The sequence below is a fragment of the Castanea sativa genome, chromosome 9 (genome assembly GCF_040712315.1).
Source record: "Castanea sativa cultivar Marrone di Chiusa Pesio chromosome 9, ASM4071231v1".
Classification (NCBI taxonomy): Eukaryota; Viridiplantae; Streptophyta; class Magnoliopsida; order Fagales; family Fagaceae; genus Castanea; species Castanea sativa.
Genome location: NC_134021.1, coordinates 3,315,598 through 3,341,932, shown reverse-complemented (window position 1 = coordinate 3,341,932; position 26,335 = coordinate 3,315,598). Strand labels below are relative to the sequence as shown.

Sequence of the window (26,335 nt, the reverse complement as noted above, 5' to 3'; positions counted from 1 at the left end):
TGTGTGTGTCTATATATATATATAACATTTACTGCCAACAATAATTGCCGATTGTCACAGTGTCCTAATGAATGATAGATACCCTGATAATATGGATATCTCTCTTGTTGACTACTTGCATGATGACAAAATCCCTAGTGAAAGGTATATCTTCACCAAAGGATTTCCTATGATTCCTACGGATGCTAAAACTCAAAAAAGCATTATTTGCATTATGCTTTTGACCAAGTCTTTGCTTTGGTCCAAAATTGTCCATAGCATGTTATCTTCCTACAATAATATTCTCCAACACTCTTACCACAATATTCTCCACCACAATCATTGTCATCCTAACACTCATTGTCCGACACAACCAATATATATTACTATTGACCTTTTCAAAAGAATTCTAATGATACTATTTACTCATACTTTTCAAAAGAATTTTATTGATACTATTTACTCTTACTTTTCCAAAAAATATTCTATCATACTATTAACTATAGCCAACTGGCTTAACATCATCTCCCTTACTTGGCAGGACAAAGTAAGATTTAATACTACCACTACTAAGTGAAATATTATGACTTCTTCGGTAGAGAAGAGGGACAAAGGGAAAGCACCTGCACAGGACTTTCCTCAAGACGAAAGGTTCCCAGCGGGATACCCTTTTGTAATGCATGAAGGCACATCTTCTGGAGTAAAATCTCATAATGCAACATCCCTTCAGGAATTTATATATATATACTGTTAATGCTTTCAAAACAATATAATACGTAATGTAGAGTGTAAAAGATAAACTAAAGATAAAAGGGTAAAGTAAAAACAGTTAGGATTTTAACAAAATATAGCTTTGATAACAGATTAAAACACTTACAGAATAGTAGTTACAATGCTTGAAAAGGATAATAGTAGTCACAAGAGTTGGAACTAGAAAAGGAAAGGTTACAAGCTTCAATAGCAATTTAGAAATTAAAAAAGATTTTAAAACTAGAAAAATTTTCTGATGTCCTCTTATGGAAGGGACATCCCCCTTTATAGGCAAAATAAAATATTATTAAAATAGTGAATAGTGAATAATAAAATTGACTTTTTTACTAGTCATTGCAGGCCGGCAAGATTTTCCTCATATGCTTTCTAGAGGGAATTTATTCTCCATAAGGGGTAGCCAGAGCAGAAATCATACCTTCAACAAGGAATTAAAACAACTTTTAACTTTAACAGGGAATCTGAAACAGGAACCATAAAGGGCCCATTTGGTTTAGACATGACTCAGTTTTTATAACTTAATAATCATAACTCATAACCCTAACTCAAATCTCATCACTCATAGTAGTCACAAGGGTTGGAACTAGAAAAGGAAATGTTACAAGCTTCAATAGCAATCTGGAAACTAAAAAGGATTTTAAAACTAGAAAAATTTTCTGATATCTTTTTATGAAAGGGACATCACCCTTTATAGGCAAAATAAAATACTATTTAAACAGTGAATAGTGAACAGTAAAATTGATTTTTTTACTATTAATCGCAGGCCAACAAGATTCTCCTCTGGAGGGAATTTATTCTCCGTGGGGAGCAACCAGAGCAGGAACCATACCTCCAATAGGGAATCAAAACAACTTTAACTTTAACTGGGAATCTGATACCTGAACCATAAAAAATGTTTAGGAATTCAGTTTGTTGATAAGTTTCCAATATCATTATTGATAAAACTCAACTAAAAAGATTCCTTGGGTCCCTAAACTATATTGTTAACTTTTATAAGGACTTGAAAAAGCAATGTAAGCCTCTATTTGATCATTTACAGAATAATCTTCCGCCTTGGACTAATAGTCATACTTTTTTGTCAAACAAATCAAGTCTCATGTTAAAACCCGCCTTGTCTTGGTATCCCTACTGTTAATGCTTTCAAAACTGTATAATACATAATGTAGTTTAAAAGATAAACTAAAGATAAGAGGGTAAAGTAAAAGCAGTTAGGATTTTAACAAAATATAGCTTTGATGACAGATTAACACACTTAAAAGGATACTATAATCTGAACACACACACACACACACACACACACACACACACACATATATATATATCCACTCAACAGCCTTGGAACAATAAGTCTGAACTACTTATAATCAGAATCTATTGGCACTAATACATAATATGCAAACACCGCAAATGCTCCCAAGAACGCAAGTGACAGTGACAATGACACTGACTGTTTATAATTGGTATCTATTGGCACCAATCCATAACATGCAAACACGGGCAAATGATCGCCCAAGAACACAAGTGACAATGACACAACTGCTTATAAATGACAACTTTCAACATAAATCAATCATTTGAATTCCAATTAAGAGTATAAAGTCACAATGAAGAGTAGTGATAATATGATATGCCTTTGTTATAGTGTGGGTTTCCAACTAAGCCTTGAGTGGGGAACAGGCAAAACATTTCTTTTTGCTAAAAAAATGATTGGCCGATCCTTGGGACAGTCAATGTAAAACAACTAGAGAACTCTCGTAGTCATACAACCAAATTCAATTGCAGCAATATTCGCGCGCCAGGAAGTGAAAATTGTGAAGGTTTCTTCCTCAACTTCACAACATCATGAGCAAACTTGCCGCCTCAAAAATTTGAATTAATTTGATGCTTTTACTCCCCTGTACTTGGAAAGAAACGTCCATGATGTGTTGAAAGGCAAATCTAAATAACAAAATTGGAGACAAAATGAAAAGGTATAAATTATAGAACAGTGACAAACCACAATATTTGCTAATAACTTTGAGCCCCAATCTACTAGTTCACATCTACAATTAGCAGAATAGAAAGTAACAATGTAAAACTGGCTTCTTATTACAAAACTTAATTAGATCATGATTCATGAAGTCATCTAACAGTCCAGAATTAATTAGACATGGGCAACATAAGTAATACCAAAATAAGCACATTTGAATAAAGTGAAACAAGCGCTCTTGGCTTAATAAGAAGGTATCCAGATCACTTGTAATACCTGAAAAAGTGAAACTGTAGAACATTGCAGATAAAGCATTCAAGATGCATACATGTTTGTTTGTGTGTATACAGCATCACCTGATGTGCCAAAACGAACCTAAACCCCTATGCAATTCCACTCTGCTTATGTCTATTAAGCAATTCTGAAATTATATAACCATGCTTAACAATATCCAAAATGCATATGTCACATATGGAGTTAGCAGTACAGATGCTACATAACTATCATCTTGCAGTTCCAATGTGCACTCATAGTGATGCAGGACAATGAAGTCTCAAGGGAACATGTGTTTGAGAAGTAAAAAGAGAAACAAAAGAAGAAGAATCAAAGGGTTCGAAACTCAGAATCAGCACCAGCACTAAGTGATAAAAACAGGAAAAAAGAACCTAATAATCAACCTGAGATGGTTTGCAATAAGCACCTGGCACAATAAAGAAAAATAGGACTGCCAAATTACTTCTTTTCATTTGCACTGCATAAATACCTAAGGTTCCATGGCAGAAAAATAAAATCAATATATTTAATTTCTTATACAGAACCCTGCAAGCATGCTTGTGCACAGGATCATCAATCAAATCACGGAAAGGATTGTAGTTTGGATCAGCAGGATCTCGAAGAAAGTACAACACTCCATCACACAAAACCTGACAATAGCAAGCAAATAATAATCCATCAGATCATTAACATATCAGGAAAAATGGTACAGAAATCATTGCAATGATATGATATGAAGGCAAAGAAGAATACCCCTCTAAGAAGGCTGATGAAAATGCTTATCTGTAACATATAAACGATTCCTACAGCCCAATGAACCAATGAGCTCACTAAAGGAGAAGCTGAGAAGAATTGAACTCTTTGAGCCATTGACTTTCCAAACATCCTTATAGTACATACATCTAACCACCATCCACACATCAAAGGAAACACCCCAAGTTCAATGACAAGAAGGAAAGCAACCTTTATCATGGTCATCAAATGCTTCATTGCTGCCAAAAACTGCCTGAAGAGAGATGGAATTGCTTCTGCTATAGAAGCAATACCATAAAACCTCCCCAAAGTCAAAGGCACACCCTTAGTGTACCAGATAATCGCAACAATGGCAAGGTAGAAGAAAACTAGAGAAAAAATAAACATGTATCCAATGGCAAGAGTTGTAACATCCGAAAGCCGTAATGCTCCAATAGCTGCCCCTTTCAAGAGATCTGCTGAAAGCGGGGGAACTAATATTGTTTGATACTTCATTTAGACCACTAAAGTTGCCCTTCAACATTTCCACAACCTGGCCAACCATACCATTTTCTTGGCTTTCAGATGACAAATTTGTAACAGCAGTTAACGCATTCTTCAAAGTAGTATTTGCTAAGGAGAGGGCAGTGTCAGTAAGAGGTATGACTGTTGACAAAACTGGACCACTAGCGGTGGAGAAAAGCCAAGATACATAATAGAGTATTATCTGGCCTAACGAAAAAGGCATAAAGATCACAACACCAAGGAATATCATATTGCTTGCCAGAACCTGCAGAAGGCATAGGACCACTCATAAACCAACCAAAAACAGGAGAGAAAATTGACTTTAGTTTTTTTTGGTAATGGACTAAAAGACACAGTAAGTTAAAACACATAAATTCACATCATAATTATGTCAGTCAAATACAATGATGAAAGCAATATATATAGTGGTAGAATATATGATAGGATCTCATATATAAGGGTATGGAGTCCACTAACTTAATAGCTGCCCTACTTTCCCACTAATGTGTAAGATATGACTCAATTGTAAATGTATAAGGGGCAGCAAGCAATCCCACTTCTATGCACCTGGGGGCTTGCTCCTCTCCATTCCTTTCCAATATAATCAACCACCATATAATTGCATGTGAAACCATATTACAGATTCAGTCTCACCGGTATGCAAGATGGGATGATTGTATATTGTAAACTCAAATAATGCAGTATCCATAGCATACTTCCTCATGTAGTTATATCCTATTTAAAGCCACTCCACACATAGATGCATTATGTGATACATTTACCAAGTTATGCAGCATCAAACATAGCGATAGTAACATACCAGTGTGTTTACTGGGTTATGTTGGGTATTAGACATGTAAGACATTACCCCCCCTATTCATATAAATATATACGTGTGTGAGTGCGCATGCGCATGTGCATTGGCATGTGCATGTGCATGTCTATTGTAGAAGAGTCTCATATTAAACCGTCTTCCCCTGTTGTATCACTTGTATCCGTACAGCAAAGCAGGGTGGGGTAGGGCAGTGATAAAGTGAGCAGAATTCCATAACATTAAAAAGGAGCAGTAATGAATGGAAACTTCAATTGAACTACAGACGCTGTGTCTATTATAGCAATTGTGGAGCGATCTTACATATTTGTAAACCCATCAGACCACTACCTACAATCCCCCGTTGGTAGATTGACTAAGAGCCCTAGTCCCTTACCCAATTAAGTTCAAAAATCTAACAACATACTCAATGATCCATGTAAGATTAAGACAGCTCCTAAATTGAATGGCTTACTTATTTCATGTTTAATTCTTAAAAAGAATATTAAACAGAAAACTTAAAGTTGTAACTCACACTAACCAACAAAAACGGCACAGTCCTTTAATATGACTGCCAGCACATACTAAAAAGAAACTTTCCAGCATATAAAACTATTAGCCAAATATATATTCAAAGGGTAAGTGAGCTGCAAAAGCATAATAGATTGGAAACTAAATGGCAGAATAGGTATTGTAACAAGAATTGATCAGAAGAAGAACAAAAGAGAAACAATAAACTTACAGTGAATGCATTTTCTACTAAATGAAAAACAGGGCCCTGCATGCCAACAAGCTCATCAAAAGGCACATCCTCTGCACCATCAGCATCATCCAAACCATCAAACATCTGTTCAACATGAGCTTCAAGACGAGCTGCCTGCATCTCCCACCGAGCAGCAACATTTTCTGCATTCCTCCTTATCAATTGACCAGCTCCTGCAATCCCTTGTGCTCCACCCACATCTTCACCAATTCCATCACCTGCATTATTCCTATTAGCTTGTCCAGGAGGTCTTCTTGCAGCATGAGCACCATTTCTGTCCCCTTCATCTTCTCTCTCAGCATCCTGCCCTCCAAGTTCCCGTAAATGCCTGAAGTAATCCCTCAAAGAGGTGGCACCCAGAAAAATAAACACAATGCTAACAGAAAGTAGGAACCCATGCAGACAATCAGTAAGGATAACCATAGTGGATAAATGACTTAGAAATAATCTCTGCGCTTCACCAAAACTCCTTACAAAAGCCAACCGCCATATCCAGAAGGTGTGTTTTGGAATTGACATCATATGACGACAGGACGTTCCTCTGAACCACCAATAAATCAACCGGTCAAGGTTACTGAACAATTGTTCAAGAATTCCATTATTGTTCAGGTATATAAGGAAGAGCAACTAGATGAAAATCTGTTTTGCTGAGATTCAAATAACCATCCTTGATTGATTCTTCTCCAGCTCAAAACAAAGTCTCAAATAAACTAAGACAGACTATTACAGCATTCAATATATTAAAGGAGAACGCATTGACATTGAAAGGGGGCTTGATCCAGTTGTGGTTGCTTCTAAATGCAATTCTTGTTAGACTGTGGACAATTTCTAAAGAGGTTAGATTTCCTATCTAATATATTGGGTTTCAGTAAAATCATGTGATATCCCCAGAGTATTCTAATGGCAAATCACAATCTCCTGATTTTCTTTCTCAAAGAAACGATCCAATTAAATATGTCTTAATTGTTCTTCAATAGGTGTTATATTCCATATATGACCTACGCTGAGTTCAGTTGATTGTTGAATTTTATTTTCTATTTTTGAATAATCTAGAGTATAATTCTTCAAGCAGTTTATGTATTATACACTAGCAGATCAGTGGTCAGAACCTGACCTAGGAAGATTTTCAAGTGCTTTTCTCCTTCCAAAAAATGTGTTGGATGATTGAGAGGTCCACCTGGTCAGGTTTATATCTTAAGAGGAAATCTTTGGGGTTTATTTCTGCAATCATATCATGCAGATAATAGAAGCAAGTCCAGTGGGAATTTTTTAAAAAAAATTCTGATGCAGTCATTCACATATTTTAGAACTTAAGATATTAAATAGTACTAATTATTCTCTATTTCTACGCCTTTTTTACATTTCTCTCAATAATGAGAACAGTTCGGGAAAAATACATATGAACAACCCATATGCGCAAACCCTATCACCTAATAGCCAAATGATGCAAATATTTTCTGTCATTTATAAAAATTTTCCATCATACACATAATGTGTTCCATTTGTTTGTAAAAGTAATAAAGATAAAAAAATTATGCAAACTTTGAGATTCAGAAAAATATACAAGTATAACACTGGATTCCACTACCACATATCATTACATAGAGTTCGCAAATATGTATTATGATATCTGGGATAAGTGTCACAAAAGAGTAACAAAAAAATATTTACTTACAATTGGCTTAAAATCATGGCTAGACAAGTTAACAGTGAGGTTTCTCATCAACAACAAAACCTGCACAAGTCACCAAGTGTATTATGAACACAACATGACATCTTAAATAAGAATATAAAAGGTTTGTACTTCTTTTTCTCTTTTCTTTTTGAAAAGTGGGGGGAGGGGGAATTAATAATTTCATTTTGTGCCAATACGTGAGAGTCTTATAGAATAGAACAACTCCTTTATATGGCACGAGCATGAATTGTATACTATGCTCCTGCAGGAGGAAAACATGTTTATACATAATGTTTCCGTAAAATCTAAGGCATCATTGCAGAATTTGACTAAAATAACCATTTACCACTAGCCACCAATAAACCAGGTCCTCTGATTTATATGGTAACAAACAAAAACTTATCCCCCCAGTTGCACTTTGGCTCAACAAGTACCCGACCCCACCCCCCTCTCTCCAAAAATTAAGAGTTATTTCCACAAATATCATATGATGATGCATCTTAGTGACCTGCTGATAATGAAATAATCTTAGCCATCTGCTGACAATGTAAATTGTTAAAACTGAAAATAGGTTTCATTCAACTCACAGTTTCAAAATTTATGGGATCCATTTCCTTGAGCTTCTGAACGTGGCCCTCAGTCTCTGGATCAAAAACGCTCCCAATGAAGCCATACGCTTAAGAAAAATCTGGCAAAACTGCAAAACATATTCAAAGATAACCCACCCTTCAATTTTTTTTATTCCATTTTAACTTAGGCAAGTGAATCAAAGAATAAATTAACCAAGGTCTAGAAGATTACCATGGAGGACTGGAGCTTATTTCCCTTGCTTTGGTATACTGTTACTAATCCGTGCTGGCCCCCAAATAAGTCAATTGCAAAGGAAAATAACCTTTCCCATCCTCAAATCAGTAGAAGTTTCCAGCCAACATGTCCATTACTTAAATACATCTTATTTTCTTATTGATAACCTTTCTTATCTTCTTTTTTTTTTTCATCCCAAACAACCTTGTTTGATGAATACTCTCACATACTTCCCATACTGCACATGTTTCTTGCCTTCCCAAGATTTTATTTATTGGCAACCCGTAAATATATCCAAATTTAATCTTTAAATACTATTGTGTTGTACTCTTTTCAATTTGTGCAACTCTCACAAAGTTTACAGTTGGACTTACGCACCAATGACAGGATGATCTTGACAACTTTGAGTCACTCATTTAATCTCACATATAAATCCAATGTGTAATTAGTGAAAAGTTACCAATTATTGGCTTCTTTCCTGTCCCTAATATTTACTTCAACATAACCTTCAAGGTTAATTAAATTGAAAGAAAACTTCAAAAAATAATAACCTATAACGTTATTCCCACAGAATTATGAGAATTTAGCATGACATATAGTCCTTTAGCATGCTTCTCACATTCAAAGGATTGGCAATACTGACTAGGGCTTCTTGATATGGAATGAGTTGCTTCCAACTCAGCTTAGACTCCAAGTAGAAATCAGATTTGTGACCAAGTACAACTAGCATTATACTCAAAGATGACTACATTTTCTTAAACTATATAAGGTAAAACAACTTTTCAACAAGTGATAGCAACTTCCCCCACAAACAGCATTAACTTAGAACTCACTATTCAGTACACGAAAATCAAAATGAAACAGATCTTCATTTTTTTTAGGAATGACAGGGGAAGTCTATACTTTTTAGCTTGTTGGACTGAGCTAAAGTCAAAGATATGCATATGGACAATAAAATTAGGCAACAAAACAACCACATGTGCGTTAAAATAAAAACAGAATAGTGTGACTACATCAGAACATTACAATTTGTTCAAATGTAAAATGAACTCAATTGAAAAGTACACTCACCTATTCTACTTGGAAAATATTAATAACTTAAAGCACAGCCTCTTGACAGTCAATCTTCATCTTCAGAGCTGGCCTCTTCACTGCTATAATCACTGCTATCATCATCTTGATCCAGAATATCCAGCTCAACATGCCGAACCTGTATTGGCCCAGGTGGCTTATGTTGAGGAGCAAGGGGCCCACGCATTTGTTGCTCGTCAGCCCTAGGAACAGGAAGAGACTCAAGCACAGACAATGGCACAGGGTCCCCAGGCTTCCATCCAGGTGGGGGCATTGGCAAATTAACGGGCAATTCCACAGGCATCCCAGGTTTCCAGCCAGATGGAACAGTGATGTTTGGAGGAAGCAGACCAGTTAGATTTGCAAGTGGATTGGCATCTGCTGGCTGTGAAGCTGGGGGCTCAACAATAGCTTCAATTGTTTTCTCCTTGCTTTCGTCCACTTTAGGTAAACCAACATCAAGGTCAGCAAAATTGTAAAGCTGCGAAGCACGCATTTGCTCTTCTTGTGGTGCAGGCGGGAGAGCACCACGAAGGGGAGCCTGCCCAGCACCAAACTCAGGTGGTGCAAAGGTCGTGTAGCTTATCTTATGGGCATACGATAAAATATCCGACAACTTCAGCTTAGATGCAACAGTGGTAGTACAAGAAGAAGAATCATCCTCCTCCTCCTCCATGCTCTCATCCTCCTCTAATTTCGCTCTTTTGGGGCGGCGATAATCAGAGTAATCATCAACAAGAATATCAAGAACACGCTCAGCATCTTTCAGCTTATTAGCAAACGCGAGAAGCGAAGAATCCTTGGACTGGATTTCACGGGCAACTTTCTTCTTAGCATCCTGGAGATCAAGAATCTCTTGAAGCTCCGCAACAGCTTCGAAGAGCTGGGTTTGGAGGACAGTGAAAAGGGAGTGGATTTCTTTGGCAGTAGAAGGGGAGGACTCGAGCGGGGTGGTTTGGGTTTGAGGGGAGAGAAAAGTAGGGAGAGAGCCACGAAATGCGGTGAGCCAGATGGAGCGATTAGGCGAGACCTCGAAGAGTTTGGAGGCTAAAGAAGCCATTTGGAGGAGAAGGGTTTGGGCTCTAGGGAGAGGTGGGAGGAGAGAGAGAAGAGTTGAAGAAGTGGTGGTGGTGGTGGTGGAGATAGTGGGAGTTGTGGTTGATGATGAGAGATTGGAAGAAGGTTGGAGCTGGTGATTTGGGTGATGGGTGATTTTTGGTGGAGTAGGGTTTTGAAGTGAAGGTGAATTTGGGTTTGTAAGCCCTAGCCTTGCTGGAGATTGAAGCATTTTTTTTTTAACCTATAAAAAAATTTTCTTTCTTTGATTTCTACTTCAATTCAAACAAATACTAACCCAGGAATTTGAAGAATGTTAACATAGTAATTGCATAGTATGGAAATTTTTAATTTTTCCTAAGTGGGTATTAGCATAGCCAGCAAAACCCTAGAAAAACCTTAGTTTTCTGAGAAATTAAATTCTAGTTCAATTGGAATATACAAAATTTCTAATATTAATTGAATGAAAAAGAAATCAATGACTGTAATTATTAGTGAATCGAATTCGGGAGAGAAAACCTTTAGAGCGAACCTGAAAACGTGCGGGGAATTTCACACGAGCGAAGGTTTACGAAGAAGAAGGAAACGAAAACTCAGAGAGAGAGAGAGTCTGAATCAAAGGAACTTTGGAGATGGGTTTGGTTGTTGAAGGTGGTGCCAAAAGAGTGTTGCCGCCGTGTTGCTGTGCAAGTGGAAAAAAATATATTAATTTATTTTTAGAGAGAAAAATAAATATTGAGATTTGAGACTGTGGTTAGGATTTGCAACAAGATGAATTTGGTTCGGTGCGGTTAGTGTGCCAAAGTAAGGCCAATAGGCCTAAGATGAATTTGGGTTCACAATCTATTTGTATAGTAGGCTTATGAATTTCCTACCACGGGTGGCGCTATGCTCGGCTGCCATGTTTCCTGGTTCTTCCCTCCCCTTTTGCCCTTAGGGATGATCAGTATTACTTTCTTTAGTCTTTCCGCTCTGGAATTGCCAACCCCTCCAACTGAGTCGTCCCTGCTTATTTATAGTCATACTTAGTGGGGTGGCCATGATTATTCCTCTGGTGAGTGGAAAAAGGGGTCCAATTCTGTTAAGCTTAAGTGGAGGTTTAGTTAGGGGTGAGAGTGGCACTGAAACTGGTTCCATCGATGGTTGTACTGCTCAGCGGGAGTGTTCCCATAGCTTATACTAGATTTACGGGCGGTCATATTCTCCGAACGGACGGGGTTTTGCATTTACAGCCTGTCGCTGGTGTTCCTTTTATCCGAAATTGGGTGCCGAGAATCATCTGGACGGTACCCATAAGCCCGGTTGCACGAGTGATCTTCAAACGTGACAATTCTCAAACGCGAACCCCGGCCATTCGTGGGCTTTATGTACGTGGCACTGTTGGGATGGGCTTTAGTGAGTATTGGGCCCGCGAATGAATAGCGTCCCGTACACAAGTGATTGATATCCAAAAAAAAAACCCAAACCCATTAAAATTTCGAAATCCAAAATTTGAGGAAATAACAAATCATAAAAGAACACACCTTGAGGTTCGGTGCGGCAGCCCTAACTCCGGAAACGACGTGTGCAGCGGCGTATGTGGCGGGGTGGAGCTCCGGTGCTAAGAGGAGAGGAGGAAATGAGATTTGGGGTTTAGGCATTTAGCTCTTCAGGTATGTCGTGTATTCATGTTGAGGATTGTAAGGTTTAATTAAGTTATGATTCTGTGTTCTAATGTGTATTGATTTTTCAGCAAAGTGATGATTTGTCGTTTATTCATTGGTGGCGTAAAACCTCACTTTTACACCTGACCGAAGTTAATCTCTTGCAATATAGTGAATAGTTTTTTTACTATTTAGTTTATTTTTGTTATTATTTATGAGTCTTATTTTACTTTTTGATACTATTTATAAGTTCTATTTAGGAGTGTCCAACCAGACTTGGTACCCAACCAACTCGCCTAACTCGGCCCAAAAACCACCCAACTTGACGCTAGTGACGAGTCTCTATCCCCAAAGCTCGAGACCGGCGGGTCGGTTGACAGGTCCGAGCATGGCAAACTAATTCTCAACCGACCCAACTGTATTTACATCAAAAAAGTAGTCGTTCTCCACCAATGGGAGTGTTTCACCAATCGTTTTAGTCCGATTTGTCGAGATCCGACCTAGTCTCTTTGAGATCCAACAAGATCTCATCAAGATTTGGCCTGATCTCTTCAAGATCCACTGAGATCTCATTGCGATACAACGAGATCTCATCAAGATTCAGCCTGATCTCTTCGAGATCCAACCAAATCTCGACAAATTCGGCCCGATCTCTGCCAAATCTAGTGGATTACGGCAAAATCTAGCATAGTTCCGAAAGTTTCAACTTTGACTAAGGACCAACTGGTATCTGAGGAGGTTCGACAACCCGAATTGACTCCTTTCACTAGTCAATGGCGAGTCCAGAAATGACAGATCTGAACGAATCGGGTCGGCTCCGAGTTGGACACTAACCCGACCCGGATCGACCCGTGGACATGCCTAGTTCTTACTATTTCAACTAACTTTTTACTTTATTTACAGTACTTTCAGCCACAAGTTTTCAATTTTAACTAAATAAGTTGTTCCCAAATAGACATTATATATGTCTATTTGTTAAAGTAGTAAAAATTGAGTTTTTTAGATTAGTTTAATTGAAATGATTGAGAGCAGTAATTCCTATTCTTCTATTTGAACTAATCTAAGGTTGTATTATTGGATGGTGTAAACATTTATATCAGGTCGTATTTAATTTAAACTTGTTTTTTTTAAGAGAATATATATATATATAAAGTTTTACAGAACTTCATATTTTTAGATAGTGCAACTTTGCAAAAATGATGTTGTTTTAGTTACTCCCCAATTCAAGTTAATATATATAAATATAAAGAAGACTTAAAAAAAAATTATGAAAAATAAATCATAGGGGGCATATGCTTCATTACAAAAATAAAATAAAAAAATAAAAAAACTAAATATAGAGTTCTTAGGAACTCATCTGGCCAAAACTTGAGCAAACTTATTACAATCATGATTTACCCAAAATTAAGCAGTCTTTGGGATACGCTGCTTGGGAGTTTTGACTGCATCAATGAAAATTTTGAAATCACTCTCCACTCTAACATTGTGTATATTTCAATCAACTTGCCAAGATAATCGCCCGGTTAATTGTAAAGAAAACTGTTCTAAACAATTATAGAGGAGATGAATGGATGATTGGAAAGATGTGGAAAATAGAGAGAAAATAATATCGACAGCCTTTGTAATACGGTAAACATGGAAGGCTCGAAACGAGGTTGAATTCAATCAAATTGAGAGAATAGCCTATACAAGTTGCAAATATACAAAAGCAAATTCACAAGAGTATATAAAAAAAATTTAAGTATCAACAAAAGAGATGGAAGTGTACACACTAAGTGGCAGCCTCATCCCTCATGAACAAGGGAGAATAAAAGGAAAATATTGGTGGTGTTTTAGAATAAAGAAAGAAAAATTGGTGGAGTTGCCATTGTCTTCCGGATGAAGAAAACTTTTGGTTGGGGTGGCTAAATGTGCTCATTGCAAAGATTAAGGAGATGCTAGCAATCTGAGAGTGTATTAAACTAGAGAAGAAACGAATTATGTATAGTTGAAGGAGATGCAGAAGAGGTAAATGTCATGATTAATTGATTACCAGTAAGATGCAAGTAGACACTATTCTGATGGGAACTATTTGATATTAACAATAATAATACGTAGAAGAATGAAATCAAGAGCTTGAAATTTTTATTACTGTACAACAGAATGAGAATAGATTAGCACACCAATTAATTTCTTTTTTTTCTTTTTTTTTTTTGAAAAGACCAATTAATTTCTTTTTGGAGTGTAACATGATGACTTTTCAATATGGATTGGATTAAAGATCCTCTGGATTGGTTAATATCCAATAGTTGATGTGGACAAAGTAATGTCACTTAGCTTTATCATCATAAAGTAAATTATTTTGTACGGGAAATATATTTTTACAGTATTCTTGCAGTACAACTCAACAAAGCCTCGTGGCCCTCATCATATCCTTTTGAATTAAAAATCACCATTGCGCTTAGTGATGGATTGACCATATGTGCTCATAAGCACTAATCAAATGAAGCAAAAAGCAACTTTAGCCTGCATAAATAACTAAGACTCCATGGATGAAAAATAAAATCAATATATATATATATATATATATATATATATAAATATATAATTTCTTGTAGTTGTACTGCTCTAGAGACAAACTTACACATGAGAAATATTTTCTTACATACAATATTAAACTACCACCAAAAAGATCTTACAAGATTACAAGATATACAGACTGGTTTGGTTGAAGGCCAAACTAATGGAATAGCAAGAATAATAACTATATTTCCCATCAAGGCCACCGTGCATATAGATCCCTGTGAACCTTGAAGATTAGTTGAAACTTCTCTTCATTCAGCACGACTTAACACACTATCTAGAACTACATAGTTAGATTCTTGAACTTGCAGACTTCAAAGCATATTGTTGCAATAACCACTATTACACGCTTGCATTTGATGAAGCCAGCTAAGAAAACAGAAAAATCCCATCTAAATAGCACCTAGTTCTGTGAGGGGGAGATATCACGAGTTAAGTAACTAAAAGTATCAATTAAGAAAAGCACATAATATCTGTAAATTGTAAGAACTAACCAGTTCAACAGGATAGATCACTGGTCTGCTTCTCGGCAACAAATCCAGCAGTTAACCCTACTGTTTTGGAATTAACATCATATGATGACAGGACGCTCCTCTGAACCATCAATAAATCAACTAGTCAGGATTACTGAACAATTGTTCAAGAATTCCATTATTGTTCAGGTATAAGGAACAAGAACTAGATAAAAATCTGTTTTGCTGAGAATCAAATAACCATCCTTGATTGATTTTTCTTCAGCTCAAAACAATGTCTTAAATAAACTAATACAGACTATAACAGCATTCAATATATTAAAGGAGAACGCATTGAGATTGAAAGGGGGCTTGCCAGTAGTGGTTGCTTCTAAATGCAATTCTTGTTAGACTGTTGAGAATTTCTAAAGTGGTTAGATTTCCTATCAAATATATTGGGTTTCAGTAAAATCATGTGATATCCCCAGAGCATTCTAACGGCAAATCATAATCTCCTGGTTTTCTTTCTCAAAGAATCAACCCAAATAAATGAATGTCTAAATTGTTCTCCAAAAGGTGTTATATTCCATATTTGACCTATGTTGAGTTCAGTTGACTGTTGAATTTTATTTTCTATTTTTGAATAATCTAGAGTAGAATTCTTCACGCAGTATATGTATTAACACTTGCAGATCAGTGGTCAGAACCTGACCAATAAAAATTTTCAAGTGCTTTTCTCCTTCCAAAAAATGTGTTGGGGGTATATTTCTGCAATCATATCATGCAGATACTAGAAGCAAGTCCGGTGGGAATTTTTTTTTTAAATTCTGATGCAGTCATTCACATAACTTAAGATATTATATAGTACTAATTGTTTTCTATTTCTACACTGCTTTTACATTTCTCTCAATAATGAGAACAGTTCTGGAAAAATACATATGAACAACCCATATGTGCAAACCCTCTCACCTAATAGCAAAATGGTGCAAATATTTTCCATTATTTATAAAATATTCCATCATATAGGTGATGTGTTCCATTTGTTTGTAAAAGCATAAAAAACAAAAGAGCACTGTGAACTTTGAGATTCAGCAAAAATTACAATTATAACATTGGATTCCACTACCATTTATCATTACACAGAGTTTGCAATTCTGTATTATGATTTTGTAGAATCCTTCCATCAACAAAAACCATTACTGGAAGCAAACAGGGCAGAGTAATAATTTGAACTATTTTTTACTGAAGTTAAGCAAAATATCAAAAGCACACAATTCTGAAGATAAACTGAATTGAGGCTGGAGAATATCTGCATAACTAGAAAATAACAGATAACGGAGATAAGTGCCACAAAAGTTATAGTTAAGAGTAACAAAAATATTTACTTACAATTGGCTCAAAATCAGGGCTAGACAAGTTAACGGTGAGGTTTCTCATCAACAACAAAACCTGCACAAGTCACTAAGTGTATTATGAACACAACACAACACGGCATATTAAATAAGAAAAAAAAAATTTTCGGGCTTCTTTTTCTCTTTTCTTTTTGGAAAGTGGGGGAGGGGGGAACATTACATATTAACAATTTCATTTTGTGCCAATTCGTGAGTCTTATAGAATAGAAAAATTCCTTTATATGGCCCGAACATGAATTGTATACTATGTTCCTGCAGTAGGAAAACACATATATCCATTACGTTTCCAAAAAATCTAAGGCATCATTGCAGACTTGGACTAAAAAAACTATTTACCACTAGCCACCAATAAACTCTGATTCAGATCATCATATGGTAAGAATTAAAAAATTATCTCTTGCGCTTCGGCTCAACAAGTACCCAACACCCCCCCCCCCCCCCCCCCCAAAAAAAAAAGAGAAGAAGAGTTATTTCCACAAATATCATATGATGATGCAGCTTAGTGACCTGGCTTATGATGAAATAATCTTAGCAATCCGCTAACAATGTAAATTGTTAAAACTGAAAATAAGTTTCATTCAACTCACAGTTTCAAAATTTATTGGATCCATTTCCTTGAGCTTCTGCACATGGCCATCAATCTCTGGATCAAAAACGCTCCCAATGAAGCCATACACTTCAGAAAAGTCTGGCAAACCTGCAAAACAGGGTCAAGGAAAACCCACCCATCAATTTTTCATATTCCATTTTAACTTTGAGGCAAGTGAATCAAAGAGTAAATTAACCAAGGTCTAGAAGATTACCATGGAGGACTGGAGCTTGTTTCCCTTGCTTTTGTATACTATTACTAAGCCGTGCTACCCCCTTCGATGCGATATCAGCTGAATCAGTAACGTTGCATGTCAAAACAAGTTTTTGGAAATTTCCCTTGAATATAGCTAGTCTAGCTACCACTATTATATCACAAAGAAACTAACACAGAAAGGAGAGTATCCATGCCTTCGATTCCGTGAAGACTAGTAAAATCATCTTGTGATGATGACACCATTTGGCTTGATGAAGCATTTATCATCATGGAAGTTTCATCCCACGGAGAATATCCTGATGTAAGATTATTTATCGAAGAAGGATAAGCCAATGATCCTTGTAGTGGCATCAAAACTGCCAATCCAATAAATTAAATGTGAGAATGTCAAAAAAAAAAACTCAAAATTTATATAAACATTTGTAACGAACACAAGTCATTAATTATCCAAAAGATTGCCACACCATTTTTGGATGCCTTTTGTGGATAAGGATGAGTAGCCTTTCGCTTCGGGCGAGGAGGAGGTACATGTGCTACTGTACCATTCTTTTGAACTTTCAAGAAGTATTTTTGGGCATGACTTCGAATCTGCAAAAGCAAAAAATGAACTACTTTAGTAACAAATAGTGGATCCCCAATAAAGAAGACATCGAATAACAAAAAATGAAGCCACACCCACAAGGGGCAATTCAATGTGCTTGAACCTGAATCACTGTCTTTGAACCCACAAAATCTTCAATTTTTTTCCAGTCACGATCAAACCTGTATAAAGAAAACCAATTTGTTTCTAAAATAAATAAAGAAAATGCATTGCAAAAATCTAAGGAGTCCTAGTCAAACAAAATATACTGTTCATTCAGTTTAACTGGTTGAAACAACATAAAAAAAGAGTATTGAAAAGACATGTCAGCTTGAGAATCAAAGCAAATTAAGTACGGTTATTGGGTTATAGTTCCCGAAAGTACTTCATTCACTTTGAACCAAGAAAAAAGACAGAAAAAAGAACTAACAGTTGAAGTGCTTCAAGGAACTTGTCGTGCTCTTCTTCAGTCCAGCTTTCTCTGGACTTGGTAATAGTATAGGGCTTCCTCACCTTCTTCCCTGAGCTATCAGTGGGTGTTGACGAGGTCGCCATGGATTGAGGATTCTGAGTAGGCTGTGAATTCATGTTGAAAATTGAGCATGGAAGAGAGAGAGAAGAGAGAGAGCGAGAAGTAAAACTTGTGGCGGGCTACAATGTGTGTATATGCGGTGAGTTATTTGAGACCGCTCATATACTACGCCGATTTCATCGTCTTGTCGACGTGAATTCCTCGTGTGAAGTTGTCGACCAAACAAATGACCAATATGACCTTAAAATCCAATATAAAAAAACATAACCTTAAATTCTTCAAAATTATTTAGTATACCACCAAAAAAAATAAATAAACAAACCAATATGATTAAAATTATAAAAGTAGGAATGAGTTCGTGTATGTTTTGCTAAATTATTTTTTTGTCAATTTATTTTATTATTTAGCTTATTTTTTGTACTTTTATGAGTTTTATTATATTTCTTGGTACTATTAATAAATCCTACTCTACTATTTTAACTAACATTTACTTTTATCTATAATATTTTCAACAAAAAGTTTTCTGTTTTAGCAAAATAAGTGGATCCCAAACAGACTCTACATATAAAAAAATATTACGTTCACAATATTTTCACAACAAATTATAAGTGGGTAGGTGTTATTGCCTATAATTTAAATTTACTATTGAAATTACTTTTTTGTCCTATTAATAACAACCTATAACAATTTGTCACTTAAAATTTATTGTAAAATTATTGTAGATATAGCATTTCACTCCTAAAAATGTCTAATTATCCATTTAAAAATATAACTGAGCCCCTAATTATTACTCACCTTTCCTTCAAATTAAAACATAACTGAGCGATTGGCTCAGTAATTATAAAGACAAGTTACTTTTTATTTTAATCTTTTCATTTCCTATTGTGATTTTTTTTTTTTACATTTGATAAAATCTTATGATTTAATTTGAGAACAATATCTGATTATGATACTATATTATTTTCAAATTTTCTCATTTTTATGAAATATTAGAAATTATTAAATAAAGAATTTAAGTTATTAACATGTTTGAAAGGCAATTTTTTAAAATATTTTTTTCTCTTAAATTAAAACGTTTGTTTCTTTTGTAAGTGCACGATTGTACCCGGACCCAAAAACAAGTGTTGGGCTCAGGCCTAATGATCTTTATACAATAAAATTTGTAGAATATGGATTTGAAATCTAGGTTCGGGATGTTGGAAGTTTTACTAACAGATTAGAGTGCCACAATCTATGCAAATGGTAAATGAATATGACAAAGAGACTTCCTCGAACGTAAGCCGATGACGATTTGTATAAATATTCTCTTTCTATGCCAACGTTTACAATTCTTAATTCATATTTTTCTCAGAAGAAAGTGCAGATCACTCCTCTCTTTCCTCTCTCGTTTCCTTATATACTTATTCTTCACTGGTTCATCCATGTGTCATACAAATCTTCCACTTGGATACTTGTCTCATCCACCACCTTCTTGAAGTCTTCAAATAATAGCAGGGAGGCTGAATCCTACTGTTCAGAGGTCATTTCCCCATTAATGCGGTTAGGGAGGTAGATACAGGGCCTTTAATGTGGTGGTAGCAGCTTTTTTCTTAGATATTTCTCACATGTCTCTGCTTCTAAAGGGTGCTTGGATCACCCTCTTACCCACCAGTTCCTCTAGAGTTCTGCCTCTAACCCATTTAGCAAGTCCCAAGGTCATTGCTGGACCTGTCCGAGGAGACACTCCTCCTTGGACAACTCCTCGGACTACTACAGTGCGGATTGACTTGTGGGCCTAGAGGCCCTGATCAAAATAGACTGGTACTAACCGATCAGGCACAAAGCCCAAACATTTATTCAATAGCTTTTACCCCCCACAATAGCCACTCAAAACTTTATTTTTCCCTCCCATTCGAGGAGAGGAATAGAGTTTTGAACCGACCAGCATACCTTCCACACGCTTTGCAAGCCGCCACGCGTGTATGGGTCCTTTCGCTCCTGAAAACGCCTTTGATGCTTCGAACCCCGGAACGCGCGCATTTATGATCGCAAGTTACATCCTGTTCCCCACGTTCCATGGTGGGATGCGCATCCAACGGCCCAGATTAGCTCTAAAAATTTGAGCGGGACAATTTTAATTTTGAGGCCGCCTCCCGCACGTAAAAAACGCCTGGAAATCCGCGCCTTCATTCATTTCTTCAGAAATCAATCGTGTCTAAGTGTCAATCATTACCTTTTCTCTCCAGAAGCTCGTGAAGAATCGCATAACCAACTCTCGTAAGTTCTTACTTTCTTTACTCATTCCTTCTCGGCTTCTGTCCTCGGCCACCATCTAAGCCTCCTTTCTTCTTAAAACTCTCATTTTCGCTTCTCCCAAATGGGTAGATTTAAGTGTTTGGTAGATACCGGCGCTGGTATGGAGGGTTTTAGGGTCAAATACCAGATTCCCAATGACATAGGTCTAAGATATTGCCCAATAGAAGTCGTAGGTAACGCTAGAAGAAAGGGAGAAGTCCTCATTCCCATGATCACCTTCATAGAAGGTGGGATGACTCTCCCCATGAAAAACGTGACCAGTGAATACCTTCGCAACCATAGGTTATGCCCAGACTAATGCACACCAAATATGTTTAGAGTCTTAGGTTGTGTCGATACTCTGAACGAGCAAATGGGTCTGAACCTCACATGGCACGACGTTGTCTATATGTACGAGTGCCATAAATTCAAAAATATAGGATATTACATTAAATCCCGGTCTAGCATAGTTAGGCTGATTTCCTGTCTTCCTAAATCCAACAAAGGAGTGAAGGACGACTACCTTATCGCCTCAGGAAACTGGTATGACGGTCCTCACTGCCCAGTCGAATGGGGAGAGCCAGGTGTGACTCCTTAGGAGTTAGATTTCTTAACCCATGATTCAATCTCGTTGCCTTTACCGCCTTTAATTTTTATTGCACATTATTACTCCTTGTCTCGATGTTTATCACTATTCTGACCATGTTTATCTTCGCAGATGCTTTTTCTCACAGATAAACAACACGTACGCCCACGCCTCAGCCTTTGCAACATTGCTGACTTAAACCGTGTCCTCCGCTCCGAAGTATTCGTCAGTGAGGACCTACAAGTGAGAGCTGCTCACCTGATACTGGGATACGACCCCATATCCGTGGACTTCCAAGAAATTGACAACGCGATCATTGCGGGAGATAAGCAACGCAAAAAGATAGACGTGGCAAGACCCAGCTTCCTTTCCAACCGCGAACTCCCCGACGACCCCTCCACCATTCTGTACACACGCCCTATCACCGCGATTCCTCTCTCGGCACACTTCCAGACAACCACCGTCCGAGAAGAGCAAGCATCCTCGCTGAATTCGTTGGACGAGGAGATAGACCAATTTCAACTTGAGGACGTTGAAAGGCCTCAAGGAGATCCACTTGTCATTCTCTCGGACGAGGAACACGCGCCCGCCGAGACTTCGGGGATACAAGGTTTGGTGATTGCCCAGCCTGACTCTAGCTCCGAAGAAGAAGAAGACATGGACGCTTTACAGCAGCTGATGCACAAGAGGGGCGCGAGAGTCTCCAAAAAAGGAACGGGTGGGTCACAGGTCCCTCCGTCCTTGCCACCACCCCCTCCTCCCTCCGACCCTAAGCCTTATGTTCCAGAGTCTAAGAAGAAGAGCAAGAGTGAGGTTGAGGAGGCAGATGCGGAGAGGCAGAAGAAGTTGAAGCAACAACAACAACAAAAGCCTAGCAAAGGCAAGGGACGTGCCTCTTCAGTAGAAAGCGGGGAAAACAGGGACCTTGCCGAGGTACGCCGTGCACTGGCTATCTGGTCTCCCGAGCTTAAACTGGACGAGGCACTAATATCTTGCCAGTCTAGTATCCGGGCGTTCCAGCAAGGCCATGCTCTCCATCTGGCCGACGCCTTGGAACGTCCTCTTCTTCTGCCCAAGGACATGGACGCCCTGGACAAAATGAACCAGCCGCATCTGTTCCTTTCGCTAAAAAGGGACTTGGCCTTGGTGAGTATTTGAGTCTTATCCTCACCTTATTTTTCATTACACCTTATCGTAAGAAACGTTCTTATGTACTTGATACTTGCGTTTCTAATAGTGCATTCATTTTCATATTTCACCACAGGCCATCCAGGAAGTCTTCCCTGCCGAGAAATGGGTGGAAGATTCTCGGAAGAATGCTGGACTTGAACTGGAGCTTAGGCAGGAGATCGAGAAGTCCTTGGGCCAAGCTCTTGCGTAAAATGAGAAGCTAACCACATAGCTGGCGGAGCTGAAGAGGGAAAAGGACGGTGCTAAGGCCAGCTTGAAGACGATGAGGACCCAGGTGGAGGGGCAACGCAAGCTTCTTCGTCAAAAGGATGAAGACTTGTCCAAAACTCAACAGGAAAGCTCCGACCTAAAGAAGGAGTTTGCCAGGATGAAGGACGAGGCTCGTACCTTCAAGGACTTTATGGAGGCCGCGAAGAAGATTGCTTACGAGGAAGGGGTGGTGGCGATAGAAAACCAGCTAACTGAGGAGTTCGCCGGGCTATGCCGAGAGTACTGCCAACAGGTGTGGGAGGAAGCCTTAAATGTGGCAGGGATTCCCTCAACTTCCGAGCTGAGGAAGCCTGAAAACATTTGGCTCCCCCTAGACATCCAGGTGATAGAAGAACTTCCTCCTGTCGCCCCTGCCCCTGAGACAGCATCTTCCATGCTCCCTCTTGTGATCCTAGAGCTCACTCCTACTCCTACAGAACCTACGAGTTCCAATAAAGAGAAGGAACAGGGTGAAGGTGCCGAGAAGACTGTGAGCCAAAGCGCCGAGCCTAATGTCCCTCCACCAGTGGCAACAGACAAGGGAAAACAAGCACAATCCTCATTTGAAATAGAGCTGAAACGTACAGAGGCTGCCAACACGTCTGAGCAGAACCCCCCTTCAAAGGCTTAGGGTCTAGGCTAGATAGGACTTCTCTTTTTGTTATGTAACAAATTTTTAAATTTTTTGCTTTGAATGTACATTAACAGTAATTAATGAGAAACTGTCTGGCTTAATTTCATTTGACTTGCAATTTTTAGTATAAAAATACCTATCAACACAAAAATGAATGAACGGAACAGCTAACTCCACTTGTAATATGTCAATTTGTTATGACTTTAAATAGAAGTACACATACTTAGCTTATACTTTACAAATCATACCTCAAGAGCATAACATATGTGACACAGCAATATACAATCAAAAACTTAACTTAGAATTTAATTTGGGGCATAAAGCAATTCAAGTGTTTCATCAACACCTCAATACTAATGTGATATGATTTTTGCCAATGTTCTCAAAGTAGAGGGTTCAAGGACCCAGCATAATCAAACTTCCTTTCAACAACAAGTAGGATGTCAATTTTTTACAAGGCATGTGGTCCGGGAACCATACATGTCCAAGTTTCTAGTTAATACTTAGAAATAGTAACTTGGAATATTAATTCCCCAAAGTAGAAAGTCTGTGGATCCGACATAACTAAGGTTCTATTTAACAAATGATAAGATATCAATTTTCACAAGGTATGTGGTCCGAGGACCATCCATGACCAAGTTTCTGTTTGACACTTGATAAGATATAAACTTCCACAAGGTATGTGGTCCGAGGACCATGCATGACCAAGTTTTTGTTTGACACTTAGAAATAGTAACTTGAAATGTTAATTTCCTCAAAGTAGAAGGTCTGTGGACCCGACATAACTAAGGTTCTGTTTAACAAATGATAAGATATCAATTTCCACAAGGTATGTGGTCCGAGGACCATGCATGACCAAGTTTCTGTTTGACACTTAGAAATAGTAACTTGAAATGTTAATTTCCCCAAAGTAGAAGGTCTGTGGACTCGACATAACTAAGGTTCTGTTTAACAAATGATAAGATATCAATTCCCACAAGGTATGTGGTCCGAGGACCATCCATGACCAAGTTTCTGTTTGACACTTAGAAATAGTAACTTGAAATGTTAATTTCCCCAAAGTAGAAGGTCCGTGGACCCGACATAACTAAGGTTCTGTTTAATAAATGATAAGATATCAATTTCCACAAGGTATGTGGTCCGAGGACCATCCATGACCAAGTTTCTGTTTGACACTTAGAAATAGTAACTTGAAATGTTAATTTCCCCAAAGTAGAAGGTCTGTGGACTCGACATAACTAAGGTTCTGTTTAACAAATGATAAGATATCAATTTCCACAAGGTATGTGGTCCGAGGACCATCCATGACCAAGTTTCTGTTTGACACTTAGAAATAGTAACTTGAAATGTTAATTTCCCCAAAGTAGAAGGTCTGTGGACCCGGCATAACTAAGGTTCTGTTTAATAAATGATAAGATATCAATTTTCACAAGGTATGTTGTCTGAAGACCATCCATGACCAAGTTTATGTTTGACACTTGATAAGATATCAATTTCCACAAGGTATGTGGTCCGATGACCATGCACGACCAAGTTTCTGTTTGATACTTGGAGATTGTGAGAGATAAACCCAAGTACATATCGATAATTTGAACAATGAAAGGTAAGAGTACTTTTTATTAATAACAATACCTTCGTAGGTTGTTTACATTCTAAAGGCGTTGTACAATTTTTTCATCTAGATCAGCTAATCGATATGATCCTATGCCAGCTATAGAGATGATTCGATAGGGTCCTTCCCAATTTGGTGCTAGCTTTCCCCATGCTGGGTTTTTGGCAGTACCCACAACTTTCCTCAACACCAGATCTCCAGGTGCTAGTGGCTTTAGCTTCACATGAGCATCATATCCTCGTTTAAGCTTCTGCTGATAGTAAGCCATTTGGACCATAGCGGCCTCTCGCCGCTCCTCAACCAGATCCAGGCTTTTTTCAAGGAGGCCATCGTTATTTTTCGGGCTAAAAGAACTTGTCCTTAGCGTGGGGAAACCAGATTCTAAAGGTATCACTGCCTCGGCCCCATAGGTCATGGAGAAGGGTGTTTTTCTAGTGGATCTGCGTGGCGTAGTCCGATACGTCCATAAAACATGTGGTAACTCCTTTACCCATCTACCCTTCGCATCATCGAGCCTCTTCTTAAGTCCACTGACTATGACTTTGTTAACGGCCTCGGCCTGCCCATTTCCCTGAGGATAAGCTGGGGTAGAGTATCTGTTTGTGATGCCTATGTCACTACAATATTTCCTGAAAGCTTTACTATCAAATTGGACGCCATTATCTGAAATAAGTGTGTGGGGTACCCCAAATCTAGTGATAATATTCTTCCAGATAAACTTCTTGGAGTCGATATCCCTAATATTTGCTAAGGGCTCAGTTTCGACCCATTTGGTGAAGTAGTCAGTTCCTACGAGTAGCCACCTTTTGTTTCCCACAGCCCTCGAAAAAGGCCCAACTATATCTAGTCCCCATTGAGCGAATGGCCAAGGACTGGACAAAGGATTAAGGACCCCCCAGGCTGATGAATGTTGGGAGCGAACCTTTGGCATTGGTCACACTTTCTCGCGTAATCTGGAGCTTCCCTATGCATATTGGGCCACCAATATCCCTGAGTCAGAACTCTATGGGCTAAGGACCTTCCCCCAGTATGGCTTCCGCAGATTCCCTCATGCAATTCTTTAGAAGTGCCTCAGTTGCCTCAGGATGTACACATAGTAAATATGGTCCGGAGAAGGAGCGTTTATACAATTTTTGATCCTCGGACAACCAGAAACGAGGCGCCTTTCGACGAATCTTATCTGCTTCAGACTTGTCCTCGGGAAGGATATCGCTTTTTAGAAAAGATATCACAAGGTCAATCCAACTAGGTCCAGGCCTTATCAAATGGATACGGACGACACTTTCAATGGTCAGAGTTGGTTTTAGCAAGTCTTCAACGAGGATAATTCTAGGCAAACACCGAGCCGAGGATGTCGCCAAAGTGGCCAACAAATCC

General features: G+C 38.0%; 2 protein-coding genes and 1 pseudogene across 4 annotated transcripts; all 3 read right to left on the bottom strand.

The window, feature by feature from the left end:
* Nucleotides 1-1,291: 1,291 nt before the first annotated feature.
* LOC142610072 (putative E3 ubiquitin ligase SUD1) lies at nt 1,292-8,486 on the bottom strand (annotated as a pseudogene).
* A 770-nt stretch (nt 8,487-9,256) lies between these two features.
* On the bottom strand, nt 9,257-11,140 carry LOC142610073 (mediator of RNA polymerase II transcription subunit 4). Its single transcript, XM_075781782.1, has 2 exons — nt 10,959-11,140; nt 9,257-10,670 (listed from the first exon to the last, which is right to left on the bottom strand). The coding sequence occupies exon 2, from the start codon at nt 10,656-10,658 to the stop codon at nt 9,420-9,422; it is 1,239 nt and encodes a 412-aa protein (XP_075637897.1). The 5' UTR covers nt 10,659-10,670; nt 10,959-11,140; the 3' UTR covers nt 9,257-9,419.
* A 3,551-nt stretch (nt 11,141-14,691) lies between these two features.
* Nucleotides 14,692-18,584, bottom strand: LOC142610074 (protein REVEILLE 8-like). 3 transcript variants are annotated; one of them, XR_012839760.1, is made up of 9 exons: nt 18,311-18,543; nt 18,005-18,062; nt 17,765-17,888; nt 17,495-17,656; nt 17,299-17,376; nt 17,083-17,192; nt 16,053-16,532; nt 15,126-15,349; nt 14,692-15,040 (listed from the first exon to the last, which is right to left on the bottom strand). XR_012839760.1 is itself a non-coding variant. In XM_075781783.1 (9 exons), exons 1-8 carry the CDS (start codon nt 18,466-18,468, stop codon nt 15,130-15,132), a joined length of 846 nt encoding a protein of 281 aa, XP_075637898.1. In that variant the 5' UTR covers nt 18,469-18,584; the 3' UTR covers nt 14,692-15,040; nt 15,126-15,129. The 3 variants fall into 3 exon arrangements, 2 of the variants coding, with proteins under 2 accessions (XP_075637898.1, XP_075637899.1); XM_075781783.1 differs by having other exon boundaries at nt 15,126-15,225; nt 16,473-16,532; nt 18,311-18,584; XM_075781784.1 differs by having other exon boundaries at nt 15,126-15,225; nt 16,473-16,532; nt 17,495-17,596.
* Nucleotides 18,585-26,335: the final 7,751 nt, after the last annotated feature.